Below are 22,500 nucleotides of genomic sequence, written 5' to 3' on the forward strand. Positions count from 1 at the left end.
GATACTTTGATTCAAACAAGCCCGCTGTGGCTGTCTTCTTCGACACATCAGCATTGGATTTGTCTCGTCAAAGTATCAAAATACGATCATGATAATCAGAGACGAGAGATGATGCATGCGTGTCTTCGTGTTTTCCAAGCCCTGAGACTTTCGCTGTGAACGTGGGATCTTTTTCGTGCGCATGTGTGCACACGGGGGTGTTCGGACACCGAAGAGAGTCTGCACAAAGTTGACTCCGAGAAATAAATCTATCGCCGAACGTGAGGATCGAACCCACGCTGATAGCGACCAACTGGCTACAAAGCCAGCGCGCTACCAACTAAGCTACGTTCCCGCCCCGAGAGAGAGAGAGAGAGAGAGAGAGAGAGAGAGAGAGAGAGAGAGAGAGAGAGAGAGAGAGAGAGAGAGAGAGAGAGAGAGAGAGAGAGAGAGAGAGAGAGAGAGAGAGACGTTTTGAAACTTTGACACTTTATTATCATTAGCTAATAAAAGCCTTATAGACAGGGTAAAACAACAATTTCTGCATCATTCATAAAAGGATCTAGGAGTAAAGGGTCGAATGAACAAACATTAATATCAACAAAAACATAGCAAACTAGTTTATGAGTACGAACAAACAAACACACAGACACGAAAGCCATGAGTAAACAAAAATATGTAAGACTAAGGGTATAGTATGGGTATAGTATGTACACACAAAGGAAAATACTGATCCAATTGTTCGGTCTAGGACAGTTAACACACACTCAACAAAAAACAAGTCGCGTAAGGCGAAAATACAACATTTAGTCAAGTAGCTGTCGAACTCACAGAATGAAACTGAACGCAATGCAACGCAGCAAGACCGTATACTCGTAGCATCGTCAGTCCACCGCTCATGGCAAAGGCAGTGAAATTGACAAGAAGAGCGGGGTAGTTGTTGCCGCGCTGAGAAGGATAGCACGCTTTTCTGTACCTCTCTTCGTTTTAACTTTCTGAGCGTGTTTTTAATCCAAACATATCATATCTATATGTTTTTGGAATCAGGAGCCGACAAGGAATAAGATGACAGTGTTTTTAAATTGATTTCGAAAATTTAATTTTGATCATAATTTTTATATTTTTAATTTTCAGAGCTTGTTTTTAATCCAAATATAACATATGTATATGTTTTTGGAATCAGAAAATGATGTAGAATAAGATGAACGTACATTTGGATCGTTTTATGAAAAAAATATTTTTTTTTACAATTTTCAGATTTTTAATGACCAAAGTCATTAATTAATTGTTAAGCCACCAAGCTGAAATGCAATACTGAAGTCCGGGCCTTGTCGGAGATTACTTGATTAAAATTTCAACCAATTTGGTTGAAAAATGAGAGCGTGACGGTGCCGCCTCAACTTTCACGAAAAGCCGGATATGACGTCATCAAAGACATTTATCAAAGAAATGAAAAAAACCTCTGAGGATATCATACCCAGGAACTCTCATGTCAAATTTCATAAAGATCGGTTAGTAGTTTAGTCTTTATCGCTCTACACACACACACACACACACACACACACACACACACACATACACACACACACACACACACACACACACAGACAGACAGACACACACACACACACACACACACACACACACACACACACGCACATACACCACGACCCTCGTCTCGATTCCCCCCTCTACGTTAAAACATTTAGTCAAAACTTGACTAAATGTAAAAACAAAACAAAACAAGTCGCGTAAGGCGAAATTACTACATTTAGTCAAGCTGTGGAACTTACAGAATGAAACTGAACGTAGTACTCCGCTAGTGCAAAAGGCAGTGAAAGTGACGAGCCTGTTTGGCGCGGTAGCGATTGCGCTGTGCTTCATAGCACGCTTTACTGTACCTCTCTTCGTTTGAACTTTCTGAGCGTCTTTTTAATCCAAACATATATCTATATGTTTTTGGAATCAGGAACCGACAAGGAATAAGATGAAATAGTTTTTAAAACGATTTCGGAAATTTAATTTTGATCATAATTTTTATATTTATAATTTTCAGAGCTTGTTTTTAATCCAAATATAACATATGTATATGTTTTTGGAATCAGAAAATGACGAAGAATAAGATGAAATTGTTTTTGGATCGTTTAATAAAAAAATAATTTTAATTACAAGTTTCCGATTTTTAATGACCAAACTCACTCATTAATTTTTAAGCCACCAAGCTGAAATGCAATATCAAACCCCGGCCTTCGCCGACGATTGCTTTGCCAAAATTTCAATCAATTTAATTGAAAAATGAGGGTGTGACAGTGCCGCCTCAACTTTTACAAAAAGCCGGATATGACGTCATCAAAGGTATTTATCGAAAAAAAGAAAAAAACTGCCCGGGGATATCATACCCAGGAACTCTCATGTCAAATTTCATAAAGATCGGCCCAGTAGTTTAGTCTGCATCGCTCTACACACACAGACAGACAGACAGACAGACAGACAGACAGACAGACACACACACACACACACACACATACACCACGACCCTCGTCTCGATTCCCCCCTCTACGTTAAAACATTTAGTCAAAACTTGACTAAATGTAAAAAGAGAGAGAGAGAGAGAGAGAGAGAGAGAGAGAGAGAGAGAGAGAGAGAGAGAGAGAGAGAGAGAGAGAGAGAGAGAGAGAGAGAGAGAGAGAGAGAGAGAAGCAGCTCACTTACTTTGTAGTTGTCAATCAAGAAGTTATGGTGCGAGACAGTGTCACTCAGAAAGTCGGCGGCAAGGTGGTCCCGGACCACTCCTTCCTCACCAACGCTCCTGGCCCCGAAGAGCATTTTGGTTGACCACGATTGAAGGTAGTTCAAAAGCATTCTATATGAATCTTTGCTTGTTTTCTGCAAAATAAAAGACTGTTGTTTATTAGTCCTTGGAAGGTTTTTTCTTTCCCTCTTTTTCCGGCCCGCTAGCCGTCGGCAGCCCCCCTTCCCCCCTGCACTGTATTTTTATGTTTTTAATTATTTTTATCAAAAAGAAAAAGTCATTTCCTTTTTCTTTTACAAAGCCGGGGTTTCTCATTCTCACATGCCCCTAATAGCTTTGCTGTGAGGCCTTCAACTTACATTTCTCTCCCAGTCTTTGGAAGCAAGTAACTTTATTTGTGGATTCTGAATGAGTGCTTCTTTGGCCCCCCTGAGTGTCAACTCCTGCGTCATCTTGCCTAGAAAAAGATCTTCTCGCTAAGACTTAATGTAAAATCAAAAGAGCTGTTTGGGGCTGTGCTGAAAAAAATCACATACCTCAAGAAGAAAAAGTGGTGTTATAGATAGTTATACCTGCTGTCGTGAATTACGTTTTCTATTTGAGTGGGATAAAAAGCCAGGTCATGCTTTTATAACAAGTATATTTGATCATGTCAATTGCTCTACCAGGCCAAGTGAAATACAAATTATTTCGAAAGCATACATACGGTCGTTTTGAGTACGTTGTAGAGGTCGATACCACTCTCGAATCGAAAAACAGCATATTGTATCGATTGCTGCACACATATAGGAACAAATCACATGTCTTTAACATTGGGGGGGGGGGGGGGGGGGAGGAGGGGGCAGTGCCATGGGGGGGGGGGGGGGGGTTGTGCTCTCCTGCCTAGTACAGTGAAACCTGACTTGGCTGCCATCTCTTGATAACGCGAACGACAACCTGCCCACAAAGACCACCACCAAGTATCCCCGACTAGTTTTTTTTTGGAGTACAATTTCCCTGTCCATAGCGACCACCTGTCTATAACGATCACTTTCGGTCGGTCATTTTGGGTGGTCGTTACTGTACTACTACAAAGCCAGTAGTAAGCAGGAAAGCTCATGATTCACACTCAAGTCATCCCCCACCCAATATAAAGTTGCGTACTACCGTCTCGTGGAAGTCATATCTTTTATGTAGGGTCCCTGTCGAATGAAACACGATACAAGTCGCGTAAGGCGAAAATACAACATTTAGTCAAACTGTCCAACTCACAGAATGAAACTGAACACAATGCAATTTTTCAGCAAGACCGTATACTCGTAGCATCGTCAGTCCACCGCTCGTGGCAAAGGCAGTGAAATTGACAAGAATAGCGGGGTAGTAGTTGCGCTGTGCTGCATAGCACGCTTTTCTGTACCTCTCTTCGTTTTAACTTTCTGAGCGTGTTTTTAATCCAAACATATCATATCTATATGTTTTTGGAATCAGGAACCGACAAGGAATAAGATGAAATGTTTTTAAATTGATTTCGAAAATTTAATTTTGATCATAATTTTTATATTTTTAATTTTCAGAGCTTGTTTTTAATTCAAATATAACATATTTATATGTTTTTGGAATCAGGAAATGATGAAGAATAAGATGAATGTAAATTTGGATCGTTTTATAATTTTTTTAATTTTTTTACAATTTTCAGATTTTTAATGACTAAAGTCATAAATTAATTTTTAAGCCACTAAGCTGAAATGAAATACCGAAGTTCGGCCTTTGTCGAAGATTGCTTGGCCAAAATTTCAATCAATTTGATTGAAAAATGAGGGTGTGACAGTGCCGCCTCAAAGGTATTTATCGAAAAAAAGAAAAAAAGTCCGGGGATATCATTCCCAGAAACTCTCATGTAAAATTTCATAAAGATCGGTCCAGTAGTTTGGTCTGAATCGCTGTACACACACACACGCACAGACACACAGACACACAGACATACACTGTGACACACACACACACACACACACATACACCACGACACTCGTCTCGATTCCCCCTCTATGTTAAAACATTTAGTCAAAACTTGACTAAATGTAAAAACCCAGCATGCTTCTCCCGTAAGCGGCGTATGGCTGCCTGAATGGCGGGGTAAAAACGGTCATACTTGTAAAAATTCACTCGTGCAAAAACATGAGTGAACGTGGGAGTTTCAGCCTATGAACGAAGAAGAAGATAACCCTCGTATTTACTTGAGCCGTATTCATTCCCAAATCAGCCAAGAGACTTGCATAGCGCATGCATAGTGTTTAAAGCCTGAAAATATCAAAACCAGTAAACTAATATATAGCAATCTGAATTAATTAGAAACCCCAAAACCCCAAAATCAGTGAAGTGCCATTTGAAGCTCCCAAACAAATCTCAAACCCGATAACTGCCCTTTGAAGTAAACAAGAAAATCTTAAACTAATGAGGCAGAGCGCTGTTTCAAGATCTGATAAACAAAGGGAGCTCTATAGGTATACAACATGTGTTCACTGGTTGTTACATTTAGTCAAGTTTTGACTAAATGTTTTAACATGGAGGGGGAATCGAGACGAGGGTCGTGGTGTATGTGTGTGTGTCTGTCTGTGCGTGTGTGTGTGTGTAGAGCGATTCAGACCAAACTACTGGACCGATCTTTATGACATTTTACATGAGAGTTCCTGGGAATGATATCCCCGGACCTTTATACATTTAGTCAAGTATTGACTAAATGTTTTAACATAGAGGGGGAATCGAAACGAGGGTCGTGGTGTATGTGTGTGTGTGTGTGTGTGTGTGTGTGTGTGTGTGTGTGTGTGTGTGTGTGTGTGTGTGTGTGTGTGTGTGTGTGTGTGTGTGTGTGTGTGTGTGTGTAGAGCGATTCAGACTAAACTACTGGGCCGATCTTTATGAAATTTGACATGAGGGTTCCTGGGTATGATATCCCCGGACGTTTTTTTTCTTTTTTTCGACAAATACCTTTGATGACGTCATATCCGGCTTTTTGTAAAGGTTGAGGCGGCACTGTCACACCCTCATTTTTTAATCAAATTGATTGAAATTTTGGCAAAGCAATCTTCGACAAAAGCCGGGGTTTGGTATTGCATTTCAGCTTGGTGGCTTAAAAACTAATGAGTGAGTTTGGTCATTTAAAAATCGGAAACTTGTAATTAACATTATTTTTTTATTAAACGATCCAAAAACGATTTCATCTTATTCTTCGTCATTTTCTGATTCCAAAAACATATACATATGTTATATTTGGATTAAAAACAATCTCTGAAAATTAAAAATGTAAAAATTATGATCAAAATTAAATTTCCGAAATCGATTTAAAAACTATTTCATCTTATTCCTTGTCGGTTCCTGATTCCAAAAACATATAGATATGATATGTTTGGATTAAAAACACGCTCAGACAGTTAAAACGAAGAGAGGTACAGTAAAGCGTGCTATGAAGCACAGCGCAACCGCTGCCGCGCCAAACAGGCTCGTCACTTTCACTGCCTTTTGCACTAGCGGCGGACTACGTTCAGTTTCATTCTGTGAGTTCCACAGCTTGACTAAATGTAGTAATTTTGTCTTACGCGACTTGTTTTCTTTTTTTCGATAAATACCTTTGATGACGTTGTCATGAATAGATATTATGAAGCGCGAACTTATCAAGAATAGAAATGAGGCAACCGAGACTACTCGCGCATTACACGACGTATCCAAGTGACGTATCCAAGTGACGTATCCAAGTGTACTGACGTAAACAAAAATCGTTTCACGAGAGGGTCGTTTTCCGCAAGTCCACGGAACAAGAACGCTTGGAAGAAAAAGCCGTTCCCCTGTCTTTGAAGGTAAGTGACTGTGATTATTGCATCGACAATCGTTCCACGGGATCTGGGCGGAGATGAGTGTATCGTGTCAGTCATGTACATTGTGTTGTTGTCAAGTTGTGTACGTTTGAATGTGCGCTGTTGCCAAATCCCCATTTTTCGAAACACAGTAATAGAATTAGAACGATAATAAAATATGAACAAACCAAGTCTTTTAGACAGGCTGTGTAGGTAACACATATGGCCCTTTGGTCTGTTTCAGGAACCCACGGTCCAATGATTTATTCATCTTCCTCTTCCTCATGTTGCTGTATTTGTGGAGAGAGATGCGATCAGACTGCTACTGTTATTGATTTGATGATGGTGTCTTGAGAAGAAGATTGACGACCCAGACCAGGAGCGCGGTTTTCAAGACCAGCCAAGTGCTACACGTCATCCTGAGTATCTTTTCAATGACATCGAGCTAATAAGTCAAAACTTCATAAACATTATGTGTATTCCTTTTGTTTTGACGTCCTCCAAGGGAAAATTCTGAAGAACGTTTGCGACGGCTGAGTCATGTTAGAGTACCATGACGGAATTGATATCCAGCAGCAATAGACAGTTGAACAGAGTGTGCTGCGATTCAAGTGACAAAATCAAGCTTGAACAGTGTGTGCTGCATTTAATACGATACTGATATTTAGTAGACATAGACTAACCTGATCAATGTGTGCTGCATTTCAAGAATTTTATAAACTATCCACGTATTAAATTATGTAAACCTGTGTTGATCTTTCTCCGCTACTTCGAGAGCATGGGAAAGAGTGAAGTAGGAAAGTAAAGTCAAGGTAGTACCTGTTTCTTTAGCTAATACGAAAAGGCGGCGTGTTTTCCTTCCATAAATTTCCTTTGGAAGGCGCACGCAGAAAGAACAACAGGCTGACGAAAACTGACCTGTGATAGACGTCATATCCGGCTTTTTGTAAAAGTTGAGGCGGCACTGTCACACCCTCATTTTTCAATCAAATTGATTGACACTTTTGTAAAGCAATCTTCGACGAAGGCCGGACTTCGGTATTGCATTTCAGCTTGGTGGCTTAAAAATTAATTAACGACTTTGGTCATTAAAAATCTGAAAATTGTAATATTTTATTTTTAATATAAAACGATCCAAATTTACGTTCATCTTATTCTACATCATTTCCTGATTCCCAAAACAGATAAATATGTTATATTTGGATTAAACAAGCTCTGAAAATTAAAAATATAAAAATTATGATCAAAATTAAATTTCCGAAATCGATTTAAAAACACTTTCATCTTATTCCTTGTCGGTTCCTGATTCCAAAAACATATAGATATGATATGTTTGGATTAAAAACACGCTCAGAAAGTTAAAACGAAGAGAGGTACAGAAAAGCGTGCTATGCAGCACAGCGAAACCACTACCGCGCTGAACAGGCTCGTCAGTTTCACTCCGTTTTAATAATAATAATAATAAATGAGCATTTATATAGCGCAACATCATAACTTTACAATTATGCTCTTTGCGCAAGCGGCGGATTACGGTCAGAGACTATAGAGTATACATCTATAGTCTCTGCTACGGTCATTGTGAAAAAATGCAGTGCGTTCAGTTTCATTCTGTGAGTTCCACAGCTTGACTAAATGTAGTAATTTCGCCTTACGCGACTTGTTTTTCTTTTTACATAGCTAAATGCCATAGAGAAATCAGCAAACTTAAATCCAAACCCGCTCGTAACTCCAACCTGACACGCGACGAACAGCAAACCCTTGTCTCGCTTAAATCGCGCCAGGACATCGTCATCAAACCTGCTGACAAGGGCGGTGCTGTGGTCGTCTAGGACCGAGAACTGTACCTTCGCGAAGCCCATCGCCAACTCAATGACGCAGCGTCATACAAACCACTCCCTCAGGCCTCCCTCTCCCTCGACCAAAAACAGATCGCAGATACAATTAAAGAACAGATCAAACACAACAATCTTCCCGCCACTGCCAAACTTCTGCTGAAGTCTGACGCTAAACAGCCCACTTTCTACCTCCTCCCGAAAATACACAAACCCAACACCCCAGGCAGACCCATCGTTTCTGCCTGCAGCTGTCCAACAGAGTTCATTTCGGAATACTTGGACTTCCTCCCTCAACCCATTGTACAGTCACTGCCAACGTACGTCAAAGACATAACACATACCCTCAACCTTCTTGAACACCTCAACAGCCATCCCAGTTTTCAGCCCCAATTGTTGTTCACGTTGGATGTTGTGTCCCTGTACACATCCATACCCCACACTGACGGACTCAAAGCCCTCACATTCTTTCTGGATCGTCGTCCCACTGATTCTGCCTACCCACCAACCACAACACTTGTTCGCCTGGCTGAGCTTGTTCTCACTTTGAACACTTTTGAGTTTGACGGACATGTGTTAGAGCAAATCAGCGGAGTCGCCATGGGTACGAAGATGGGACCCAGTTATGCATGTCTTTTCATGGGTCATCTTGAGCACCTCATTCTACAGTCTTATTCTGGCCCAGTTCCAGAACTGTACAAGAGGTTCATCGACGATGGTTTGGGTGCCACTTCTCTGTCTGAACCCCTCCTTCTTGATTTCATTCACTTCATCCAAGCATTCCATCCCAGCATCAAGTTCACATTCAACATCTCTTCCTCATCTGTGGTCTTTCTTGACATCTCCATCTCCATTTTGCATGGTCGCTTCACCACCTCTGTCTTCTACAAAGAAACTGACGCTCATTCATACCATGATTTCAACTCTTCTCATCATCCTGCCAACAAAAGCAGCATTCCTTTCTCTCAATTCCTTCGTCTTCGGAGGCTCTGCTCTGAAGACGACGACTTCCATCAACAGTCTGTCTTGACGTCTTTCTTTTTGGCCCGCAACTACCCTGATGCACTCGTCCGTGACGCCCTTCTGCGTGTTACCCAGGTCTGTCGAGAGTCCGCGCTCAGTCCTACACCATCTAGGGACAGTGACAGACCCGTCGTTTCTCTACTGTTTCATCCCCACAACATGCCAGTAAGCAGAATCCTGAAATCAAACTGGCACATCCTTCAAGGAAGTGACTCTGTTGGTTCGATTTTTGCTCAAAACCCACTCTGTGCTTTCAGAAAAGACCGCAGCGTTCGCGACCTCTTGGTGAGATCCCGTCTTCGCAGTCCCACCAACCCCACAGCCCCTGGGACATTTCCTTGTTCCAAACGAAATTGCAAATCTTGTCCCTTCCTCCACTCTGACACCTGCCTCCAAGGCCCTCGTGGCTCCTTCACGGTCAAGAGAACGTTTGACTGTCAAAGTCACAACGTTGTCTATGCGATCGTCTGCCTCTCTTGTCGCCAGATTTATATCGGAGAAACCGCGCGCACCCTCGAGGTGCGTTTCTCCGAGCATCTGGCCAACATCCGTCATTCCCGTAATAGGCCAGTATCCCTTCATTTCACCGCCGTTAATCACTCACTTGATCATGTCAGAGTCATGGCTCTGTGGCAAGTACGTGGCGACTCCTTCGAACGCAAACTCAGGGAGTCCCACATCATATCATCCCTCGGCACTATATCTGCCCCGATGGAATTAACATCCGCCGTTAATTCATTCACCTAAACTTTCCCCCCGCTGTTCCACCTTGTGTGTATGTGTGTGTGTGTGTGTGTGCGCGCGCGTGTGTATGTGTGTGTGTGTGTCCGCACGGGTACGTGAGTTTTCTCTTTCGTTCCCATTCATTCCCCCCCCACACACACACACATTTTGTTTGGTCTACAGACCTCAAAACTGCCGCTTTTCAACTCTTTTTTCTTGCCTGTGTTTTTTTTTTTTTTTTTTTTTTTTTTTTTTTCGTGTGTGGCTTGGAGCAAACCTTCTTCATAAGTCTTTTCTTTTCTCAGTCAAATGTGTACATTTTTAGATCAACAAACTTTATCAGTAAACTAATATGTTTAAGTAAATAAATAAAAATAATCATAACGTAAATTTATTCCTTATCATACATTTCTATCCGTAAATAACAGTCTCTAAATATTATTATTTCAAACACTCAATTTAAACTTACACTTGTTTTATACCAGTCCCCTGAGGGTTAAATCCCTTTGAAAGATAAATAATATTTCAAGGGGTGTCCCATATCTAAATTTACTTATACACATTTTTCCAATCAAGATTAAATGGGTAAGATACTTAAACATATCATGTGTCAAACCACTCTTATCTCGCACACAAATCAGCACATCTGTTGCTTATAAAATAATTGCTATGTTATATCGATCGTAAAACAATGTTTCAACATGCTTCCACAAATGGTGAATTTTACTGCAATAGAAAAAGAAATGTTCAATATAATCAACTTGTTCAATACAATATGGACATTTATCATTATTTGTGAGTCCCATTTTTAAGAGAAGAATATTGGTTGGGTATATATTGTGTAATATCTTCCACTGTAATTCTTTTAGTCTGGTTTCTGTTGTTGTCTCTTTTGCATTGAGCCAAACTTTTTCTTCAATATTAATACCAAGTTTGTTCAGCCAAAATCGAACACAGCAGGGTGGACTATATTTCATATCTGTCATAAAATTTCGAAAGTCTCTAGCTTTTAACATAACTTTATCATTAAAATACAATTTCGAAAATTTTTCAGTAACAGCATATATATACATAATCCGTATTGTTCTTTAAATAACGAGATAACGCCGAGTGAACAACAATGTACTGTAAATAGAGTTCTGGTGAAGTACCAATTAAGTTCTGTACATTTTGAAATGACAAAATGGAATTGTTTTCTAAAAGGTCATTGACATGTGTTATTCCTTTTTTTGCCCAGTTGTCAAAATAAATTACATTATTTTGATATTTTATATCGACATTATTCCATATGCATGCCATCTTCAGAGATGAAGGAGAGTGCAGTGTATTATGTTCCAACCAGACTCGCAGTACTTTGCTCCAGAAGGAGGACTGAAGACTATCTAACCCTTTAAACTTTTCAGGACCAATAATTGAATTAAAACAAGATAAATCTGTTCCAAAATTACGGAAATATAATCTAGGAATCCAAGTCCATGTACTATTGTTATTCATATTCGAAAGCTGAGCAAGCCAGCCGCACATAATAGATTCTTGCAATATTTGCATATCAATCATTTGAATTCCTCCTGTTCCTATTCCACTGCACATAACACTTCTCTTCACTTTCTCAAACGCTTTTTTATTACAATTAATTTTTCTCCAAAGAAAACGAAACAATATCGTATTAATTTCTTTCAACACAGGTTCGGGGATGCATATTGCCTGCATAACATAAACAAACTGGGAAATCAAAAAACTTTTTATTACGCACATTTTACCAAATATGCCAAGATTCCGTTTTTCCCAGTTTAAAATCACCTGTTTAATACTCTTAATTCGTTGTGTCCAGTTTTCATTCACGAGGGAGGCACTGGATGTATTGCAAAAATATATTCCCAAAATCTTCATTTGTTTAACCCATCTTAATCCGTATCCTCCTTCGTTGCTATTCCGTTTTGATCCAATCCACATTGCTTCTGATTTTACTCTATTTATCTTCAAACCGGATATAATTGTAAACTCGTCTAATATCCCTAAAACAGCTTTAATGTCATCTTTATCACGCAAAAACATGGTAACATCATCGGCAAACAGAAGTGCCTTCAAAATCTTTTTAAACATATGCAATTCTTCTGAATCGTCAGTTTCAATTTCCAAACCTTTTACTTCAGAACCTTTTCGAAATCGGGTTGCAAGCAGCTCAATTCCAATAACAAAAGCTAGTGGTGAGAAAGGACAACCTTGTCGCACCCCACAGCTGACTTCAAAATCACTTGAGAGCCAACCGTTGTATCCAATGCAGCTTCTTGTGCTACTGAACAATACTTCTACCCAACGTAAAAAATCTGTTCCAAATCCGTATCTCTTAAACTTTTAAAGGCATATAACATAAACTCTTTCGATATGCTGTCAAATGCTTTTTTGAAATCCAAAGCAAGTACCAAACCAGGTTTTTCTTGTAATCTAAAATGTTCAATAACATCATCTATTGTTCTCAGCGTATGAGAGACGTTTCTACCTTTAATGAAACCAACTTGATCTTCTTGTACTATCTTTTGAATAACTGGGCTTAACCTATTTGCTAAACATTTAGCTAAAATCTTATTATAGTCTGTATTTGTCAAAGAAATTGGTCTCCAGTTTGATAAACTGTGTTTTGATAAATCTTTCCCTTTGTGGATCAGGGTAATAACCGCCGATGCTTGGGTGTAGGACAGACTTCCATTCTCAAATGATTTGTTAAATGACTCAACAATAACAGTTCTTAACTTTGACACAAAAAACGTAATAAATTCTGTGGTAAGGCCGTCCATGCCTGGTGAGGAACCATTTTTCATCAATTTAAGTGCCGATGATGCCTCTTCAACCGTTACATTTCCTTCACACTCTGCCATCTCCTCATCACTTAACTGAGGAACATCGCAATCTTGCAAAAAGGATGTAATATCATTGTCTAAATTTTCATCAGGTATTTTTTGTGAATAAAGAGTTTGAAAATACTCTCTCTGAGCTTCCAGTATATCAAATTGATCTGTAATGACTTCACCATTCTCCAGTTCTAATCTTGGCATTAATTTTGATTGTGCACGTGATTTTTCTAAGTTAAGAAAATACTTTGTATTTGTTTCTCCTTCTTCGATCCATTTTACTCGTGATCTTGTCTGGGCACTGTGCAATTCTGTTTTTTCAATAAGTTCCAAATTCAATTTTAACTTTTCTCGTCGAAAAATAGCGTTTGTATCATCTGGGTTTTTGGCTAAATGTGATTCGCATACATTTAAATCATGTAGCAATTTTATCTTGTCTGTTCTCTTAATTACGGCATTTTTCTTGCTGTATTGCATAGAGATGTCCTTAATTTCCAGTTTCAGTAACTCCCATTTCAATCCCGCATGCTGTGTCGGGTGCTCAGAGAGAAAATTATCAATGGTCTGATTCATAATATCAACGTATGCCTGTTGTTTTAATAGAGAGTTGTTAAATTTCCAGTACCCTGGACCTCTGCATGTGTCAGTACATTTTAATTGTAAATAAACACCCCTGTGATCAGTCGAAGAAAGTGAGTATATATTGCATTCAAGCACTTCGTCAATTACGTTATCATTTAGTAACATGTAATCCAGTCGCCGAGTCCCACATCATATCATCCCTCGGCACTATATCTGCCCCGATGGAATTAACATCCGCCGTTAATTCTTTCACCTAAACTTTCCCCCCGCTGTTCCACCTTGTGTGTATGTGTGTGTGTGTGTGTGTGTGCGCGCGTGTGTGTATGTGTGTGTGTGTGTGTCCGCACGGGTACGTGAGTTTTCTCTTTCGTTTCCATTCATTCCTCCCCCCCCCCCCCCCACACACACACATTTTGTTTGGTCTACAGACCTCAAAACTGCCGCTTTTCAACTCTTTTTTCTTGCCTGTGTTATTGTTGGCTTCCCCTCGAGTAGCTTCCCTTGCTTCTCTGTCTTTGTCATTTGTTGGTTTGTGCAGTGCAGTTGTTTTGTCAGTTATTCTTCTCTTCATTTGTTCTATCGTCTTTCTTCTTCTTTTTTGTGTGTGTATTTTTGTGTTTTTGTGCCTGAAGAAGACCCTTAGGTCGAAACGTCGCTGTTATTCGTTCCGTGTTCGTCATTTTAACGTGAGTACATTGCTTTTTGACTCACTGCGAAGCAAAAGTGAGTCTATGTACTCACCCGAGTCGTCCGTCCGTCCGTCCGTCCGGAAAACTTTAACGTTGGATATTTCTTGGACACTATTCAGTCTATCAGTACCAAATTTGGCAAGATGGTGTATGATGACAAGGCCCCCAAAAACATACATAGCATCTTGACCTTGCTTCAAGGTCAAGGTCGCAGGGGCCATAAATGTTGTCTAAAAAACAGCTATTTTTCACATTTTTCCCATTTTCTCTGAAGTTTTTGAGATTGAATACCTCACCTATATATGATATATAGGGCAAAGTAAGCCCCATCTTTTGATACCAGTTTGGTTTACCTTGCTTCAAGGTCAAGGTCACAGGAGCTCTTCAAAGTTGGATTGTATACATATTTTGAAGTGACCTTGACCCTGAACTATGGAAGATAACTGTTTCAAACTTAAAAATTATGTGGGGCACATGTTATGCTTTCATCATGAGACACATTTGGTCACATATGATCAAGGTCAAGGTCACTTTGACCCTTATGAAATGTGACCAAAATAAGGTTGTGAACCACTAAAAGTGACCATATCTCATGGTAGAAAGAGCCAATAAGCACCATTGTACTTCCTATGTCTTGAATTAACAGCTTTGTGTTGCATGACCTTGGATGACCTTGACCTTGGTCACATGTATTTTGGTAGGAAAAATGTGTAAAGCAGTTCTTAGTGTATGATGTCATTGCTAGGTTTAGTTATTTGACCTTGACCCTGAAGGTCAAGGTCATGTAAAGGTCAAGGTCAAGCATGTGAGTCGTATGGGCTTTGCCCTTCTTGTTGGTCTCTTTATTGTTCCCTCTCACGTGCAGTCGCCATTGTTTAATACTTTCTTTTTATATTTAGTCAAGTTTTGACTAAATATTTTAACATCGAGGGGGAATCGAAACGAGGGTCGTGGTGTATGTGCGTGTGTGTGTGCGTGTGTGCGTGTGTGCGTGTGTGTGTGTGTGTAGAGCGATTCAGACTAAACTACTGGACCGATCTTTATGAAATTTGACATGAGAGTTCCTGGGTATGAAATCCCCGAACGTTTTTTTCATTTTTTTGATAAATGTCTTTGATGACGTCATATCCGGCTTTTCGTGAAAGTTGAGGCGGCACTGTCACGCCCTCATTTTTCAACCAAATTGGTTGAAATTTTGGTCAAGTACTCTTCGACGAAGCCCGGGGTTCGGTATTGCATTTCAGCTTGGTGGCTTAAAAATTAATTAATGACTTTGGTCATTAAAAATCTGAAAATTGTAAAAAAAAAAAAAAATTATAAAACGATCCAAATTTACGTTTATCTTATTCTCCATCATTTGCTGATTCCAAAAACATATAAATATGTTATATTCGGATTAAAAACAAGCTCTGAAAATTAAATATATAAAAATTATTATCAAATTTTTTTTTTCGAAATCAATTTAAAAACACTTTCATCTTATTCCTTGTCGGTTCCTGATTCCAAAAATATATAGATATGATATGTTTGGATTAAAAACACGCTCAGAAAGTTAAAACGAAGAGAGGTACAGAAAAGCGTGCTATCCTTCTCAGCGCAACGAATACCCCGCTCTTCTTGTCAATTCCACGTGCACTGCCTTTGCCACGGGCGGTGGAGTGACGATGCTACGAGTATACGGTCTTGCTGCGTTGCGTTGCGTTCAGTTTCATTCTGTGAGTTCGACAGCTACTTGACTAAATATTGTATTTTCGCCTTACGCGACTTGTTACATTTAGTCAAGTTTTGACTAAATGTTTTAACGTTGAGGGGGGAATCGAGACGAGGGTCGTGGTGTAGGCTATGTGTGTGTGTCTGTGTGTGTGTGTAGAGCGATTCAGAGAAAACTACTGGATCGATCTTCATGAAACTTGACATGAGAGATCCTGAGTAGGGTACCTCTAGACTTTTTTTCATTTTTTTTGATAAATGTCTTTGATGACGTCATATCCGGCTTTTCGTGAAAGTTGAGGCGGCACTGTCACGCTCTCATTTTTCAACCAAATTGGTTGAAATTTTGGTCAAGTAATCTTCGACGAAGCCCAAACTTTGGTATTGCATTTCAGCTTGGAGGCTTAAAATTTAATTAATGAGTTTGCTTATTAAAATTGTCATTAAAATCGATTTTTCGCAAACAGATTTAAAATTGATTGCATCGTATTCTTCATCACATTCTGAATCTAAAAATATATACATATGTCATGTTTACTCTTAAAATGTGATCACAAATAACAAAAATAGATTAATTAGTCTTACGATTAAAATGTAAGAAATCGATCCAAAAATGATTTCATCTTATTCTTTATCATTTCCTGATTCCAAAAACATATAGATATTATAGGTTGTATTCAAAACAAGCTCAGAAAGTTAACAAGGATACAGAAAAGCGCGCTTTCCTGCTTAGCACAATACGCTACCGCGCTAATCTGGCGTGTCAATATCACTACGTTTTGCACGTGGAAGGTGAGCGATTTCCTTCACGCGGGGATTGACGAAGCTGTACTGTCTTGGTGAAAAAATACACTGCGTTCAGTTTTATTCCGTGAGTTCGACAGCTTGACTAAATGTAGTAATTTCGCCTAACGCGACTTGTTTTATCTTCCAATGTTGACCTCAGTTTCATGCAGGCTGCTTTCACGGTGTGGGAGACGTTCCATGCGTAAAAAGCTCTGAGGCGGTAGTGATCCAGCTCTGAGGGGCCACTTTTTCGTAGTCGGCTCAGATCGATCACAACTGTAGGTGTCTAAGGCAGAGTTCCACTATACGTGTTGGTTTGCAACGTTCACAAATGCATTGGGTATTACCAAATGTAGGCAACTAGATGCTACAATAAATATATATCGCAATAATTGATCATTTATGTCGAAAAGTGGCGATTTGTGTGTATGTTCGTGGTTATGCTCGATACAGACTAGCACAGACCATCGAAACCCTAATGGGGGGCTGGGCCAATGCAAAAGCAATGTTTTGGCGTCAAAACATTTTTCAGATTGCTTCTAGATTTCTCTCAAAATTAATTAACTCGTTTAATCGATGTGCCAGCTCTGAGCAATAGCAAAATGGGCGGAGCTTAGGTTTGTTCCAGCTCTGACGCAATTCGCAAAACGGACAATATAAGGCCCTTATAGATGAAATATGTACTTTTGATGATAGAATAGCATATAATATATATTTAACACTTCCAATCAGTGGATGGCATCAAAGTGGTGAAATCTGCATGTTATGCGGCAAAAACGAAATGTTCCAGCTCTGAGGTGTTTGATCGGCAAAAATGTTCTAGCTCTGAGCAAATGTTGAAATGTTCCGGCTCTGAGCATTTTTTATGGAACTGAACATTATGACAGATGTTAACGAAAAATAAACACAGAATATTTAATATCTTGCGTAATGAGGTATTCCTTGACTTTTAAGGTACTGCATTGGTGTTTTAGACTCAGAGTAATTTCCAATAATTCTTTGTAGTATGTTACATCCTCTTAATTTGAAATATTTCGTTCAGTACCAAATGTAAACATCTGCATGCAAAATGCATGCATAAGCAAACCCTGTTTAAGGTGGAGATAAATGAAGCTGTTAGGTACTGCAGACACAGTTATTGCTTCGTGTCTATTTGTTTCTTGATCAGTACTCTTGATTTTGGTACCGTTTAAAATTATGCTTACTGTATTTAAATTGATCAAACACGTGGCAGTCGCTTATAAATGATGAAGTGTTTAGCTTTTTCCGATCAAGGTACATACTGTTACTTATTCGAACCTGGCAGTGAGGAGGGTATCACCGCAACAGTTGGTTTACACCATATATGTCACCGTGTATGTATGTATGTATGTGTAATTATGATTCTCTGCTAGAGGAAGTAGATATTAGCAAAATACATGTATCAATCATGGCCCCCAGTTGCATCTTATATTTTCAAATTATCTACTCACGCTACCAGATAATCCAAACCATACGTACACGGGTACATTATGATGTAGATCAACTGTTGCAGTGATACCCTCCTCACTGACAGGTTCCACATACCTCAATCGGAAAACTCATTATTGACTCAATGACTGTAACGTGTTTGATCTAGGTATACACATTGAGCATGGTATCAAATGAAAGTGCGGGGTCTTAGGTACGCAACGGGTAACATTCTACCAGCACCAAGACTGAGCATGACCGTAAAAGTCAACCTTCAAAGTTTGAACCGAATCCCTGCACCATCTTTGTCAGGGCCGGACCCAGGGGGGGTTCCAGGGGTTCCGGAACCACACCCCTGGAAAAAGCATGTACCTTGCTTTGACTTTTACTAGTTTTAGCACCAAAACAATGCTGCTCTTAACCCTCAAAACAAGGCCCAGAATGCACCAGATTGCACAGATTTTAACCGTTTTTCAATTTTGTTCTGGGGGAGCATGCCCCCGGACCCTCCTAGTTCGCGCGCCTCGCTGATTTGCCCCCCCAAAAAAGGAGGAACCCCCCCCCCCCTTACAACTCATTTGGTCCGGCCCTGTTTGTATCATCTACACACCGTTTGTACGATTTGTCATTTATTGTCAACGTTCAACAACATTAGCTCTGGTTTTGGGCACTCAGCTTTTTCTGTCTGTGAAAACTTTGCAACATTCGTCAGGACATGCAAAATTGATGACGTCACCACATGCCATCGCAGCTTAACAGACATCTGTATTATTATGGTTAGTGTGTTTGTATCCACCCATGAAATACAGAAACATCTCATGTAAGAGTTTATAACCATAGGTCCAAGATATTTTCACATCAGCTGTGTACCTCATAGTTAATTTGAACTCCAGATTATGCCATCGTACAGTATCAAGGAAGAGTTTGAAAGAAATGATGTTATGTGCAAGTGAATCGCATCAGCATCACCTTTTTGTTTTAAAATCGAAAGCTCTTTGATAGGATACTAACCAACTCTTCAATAAAATCATTTTGTTCTGTATGTAGAAAACATGGTTGTGGACCAAGAGCATGCTCTCAGATGTAGATTTTTGTCCTGGTTATGCAACCCTCAGCATCAACATACACATGTTCTACCCTTTTGTCTGGTTTCACTTGATAATCAAGAAGTTGTTGGCTGTCACAGATTAGGAACTCCGATACAGAGCGAATATTAGGAACTCCGATACAGAGCGAATGCTGGCGCCTGTACCTAGACTAACTTACTGTGACGTCTTTATTATGACGACATGCTTTCGACGCCATTGTTTTGACGTAAAGCAGACAGAAGCTGCGTCACAACAACAAGATCGTTTTTTGCTCACGTAAGTGTAGCCTATGCGATCGTAACTTTGTCTGTCTGTGCGTGCGTGCGTGCGTGCGTATGTGCGTGCGTGTGTATGTCTGTGGTAGAAACTCTAACATTTGAAGACGTCACATTACATTGACGTCACATTATGACGTAAGAGGGTTAGACGTCACGCGAAGGAAGTACTGAAAGTCTCGGTCATTATTATTTTGAGCGGGCCGAGACTAGTTGGCAGTCGTGTCCCTGTAAGTAGGCTACATGCAGACAGACAGATCTAGATCTAGTGTCTCGCTTTCTTGCACAGTTTCACCTATGCTCTTTCTGTGTGTGTGTGTGTAGCCTACTTACAGGGACACGACTGCCAACTAGTCTCGGCCCGCTCAAAATAATAATGACCGAGACTTTCAGTACTTCCTTCGCGTGACGTCTAACCCTCTTACGTCATAATGTGACGTCAATGTAATGTGACGTCTTCAAATGTTAGAGTTTCTACCACAGACATACACACGCACGCACATACGCACGCACGCACGCACGCACGCACGCACGCACGCACGCAGAGACAGACAAAGTTACGATCGCATAGGCTACACTTACGTGAGCCAACTCTTTCTGTGTGTGTGTGTGTGTGTGTGTGTGTGTGTGTGTGTGTGTGTGTGTGTGTGTGACGGAGTGATTGAGTTTGTGTTATTGTTTGTCGATTTCTTACGTGAGCCTTGATGGCTTCGCCTCTTGTATTATTTGTTATTTTTGAATGATTTTAACACTTAAGATAGTTTTTGGCTCAAGTAAGTGTAGCCTATGCGATGCTAACTTTTGTCTGTCTGTGCGTGCGTGCGTGCGTGCGTGTGTGATAGAAACTTTAACATTTGACTGAACACCGAAATACTAATTTGACCGGGTTATTATCCAAGCAACAGCTTCAAAGTATTGAAGCAATGATCAACATTTCGTCGGCACGTATGTAGATAAAGTGTGTATCCAAAGAAAACGGGTGGTGGTGGGTTTTTGGGGGGGGGGGGGGGGGGTAAAAACAGGTGACTGGTTTGTGTTGTGTGTGGTATGTAGACCAGGTCCAGGGGTCAAGGTTAGGTCAGATCGCGTGAAGCATTGTGGTATAGATTCACTTCTCAGTTCTAACCGAGCTGCATTCGCCGATTCGGGAAAGACGATTTCACATTGTTCGGTTTCGTAGCGGCTCCAGAAAAAATAGATAAAGAAGATACAAAAGGAGATTTCCTACAGGTTGATCTACACAGCGTGTTTTCAGTGTCTGCGCGAGGAAGCGCTGTCAAAAGGGCAGTGTCGATCTCAGTGGCAGTCGTGTCCCCGTAAGTAGGCTACAGACAGACAGATCTAGATCTAGCGTCTCCCACTCTTGCACTGTGTCTATGCTTACTGTGTGTGTGTGTATGTATGACGGAGTGATTGCGTTTGTGTTACTGTTTGTCGATTTCTTACGGGAGCCTCGAAGGCTTCGCCTCTTGTTCTACCTTGGGAAGCAGCGAGGCTTGTGTCTTTTGTCTGCTGTGTTTTTATTTATCGTGACTGTATTTTTACGAACCAGTATGCACATGCCGCCTTATTCGTACCTTCATACGTAGTTGTGTGAGTATCAAATCGATATAATTCGCAGCATGATCGGCAGGGAAACGCTAATTGGTCTGAGAGAACGAATGGAAGACGGTTGACATGCATGCGAACGTGTGTGAAATAATTTTTGACTGTCCATTCTTCATAAAGAAATGTTTGGAAATAAGTTGGTTGTCAAATCATAATTAAAAATGTTTAATTGATTAATATTGGACGAACATTGTGAACGAACAGCCGGCACTGGACATACGTAACCTGACCGTAGAATTACTCTGTTGAACAGAGAATTAGCAAATCTGTATATGGTTTTTGAGTCACTTGAGAAAAAGTGACTCTATGTAATCGGTCAGTGTTAGTCTGTCCGGCCGGCCGGCCGGCCGGCCGTCCGGCCGGCCGTCCGTAGACACCACCTTAACGTTGGACTTTTCTCGGAAACTATCAAAGCGATCGGGCTCATATTTTGTTTAGTCGTGACCTCCAATGACCTCTACACTTTAACGATGGTTTCGTTGACCTTTGACCTTTTTCAAGGTCACAGGTCAGCGTCAAAGGAAAAATTAGACATTTTATATCTTTGACAAAGTTCATCGGATGTGATTGAAACTTTGTAGGATTATTCTTTACATCAAAGTATTTACATCTGTAGCCTTTTACGAACGTTATCAGAAAAACAAGGGAGATAACTAGCCTTTTCTGTTCGGCAACACACAACTTAACGTTGGGCTTTTCTCGGAAACTATAAAAGTGACCGGGCTCAAATTTTATGTGAACGTGACTCATTGTGTTGTGAATAGCAATTTCTTCCTGTCCATCTGATGCCTCATATAATATTCAGAACTGCGAAAGTGACTCGATCGAGCGTTTGCTCTTCTTGTTTTCAGACGTTTCGGGGAAGTTTCGTAGCAGCTTCGTAGCAGTTTCAGGAAAGTTTCGGGAAAGCTTCGGGAACAGTTCCAGGGAAGTTTCGGAAAAGTTTTTCGTGGTAACGCCATGGACTTCATTGTGAATCGTTCACGCTCTGAGTCTGCTATGGAATCATTCCATACCTGTAGTTCTCCGGTGTTCTAGCTCTACCTGTAACGACTTCACATTCCTAGCTTCCGTGCTATAAACTATCACTGGGTAACCTGAAAACCGACTACACGACCGAAGTGAATCGAGGACTTGCAGCAAGTAAACAGCACACTGGATCGTTCCATCCCTGTAGTTCTCCGGTGTTCTACCTAGAACGACTTTACGTTCCTAGCTTCCGTGTTATAAACTATCACTGGGTAACCTGAGGACCGACTACACGACAGAAGTGACTCCTGGACATTGCTGAACGATCCTAACCTTAAATAGACTGTGTTGTCCAAACG

At 40.3% G+C, this 22,500-nt stretch overlaps 1 protein-coding gene across 3 annotated transcripts in view; it reads right to left on the reverse strand.

Moving 5' to 3' along the window:
- LOC138964474 (venom serine carboxypeptidase-like) overlaps positions 1-22,500 on the reverse strand; it is a 68,592-nt gene that overhangs the window by 6,090 nt on the left and 40,002 nt on the right. For 2 of the 3 annotated variants that reach the window (XM_070336442.1, XM_070336440.1), the window contains 2 exons: positions 3,438-3,506; positions 2,692-2,865 (listed from right to left, as the gene is read on the reverse strand). In XM_070336442.1, the coding sequence (XP_070192543.1) occupies positions 2,692-2,865; positions 3,438-3,506 (243 nt within the window). The remainder of the gene's footprint in view (positions 1-2,691; positions 2,866-3,437; positions 3,507-22,500) is intronic. The other variant, XM_070336441.1, reaches the window with a different exon arrangement.

This window comes from Littorina saxatilis, linkage group LG4 (genome assembly GCF_037325665.1).
Source record: "Littorina saxatilis isolate snail1 linkage group LG4, US_GU_Lsax_2.0, whole genome shotgun sequence".
Lineage (NCBI taxonomy): Eukaryota > Metazoa > Mollusca > Gastropoda > Littorinimorpha > Littorinidae > Littorina > Littorina saxatilis.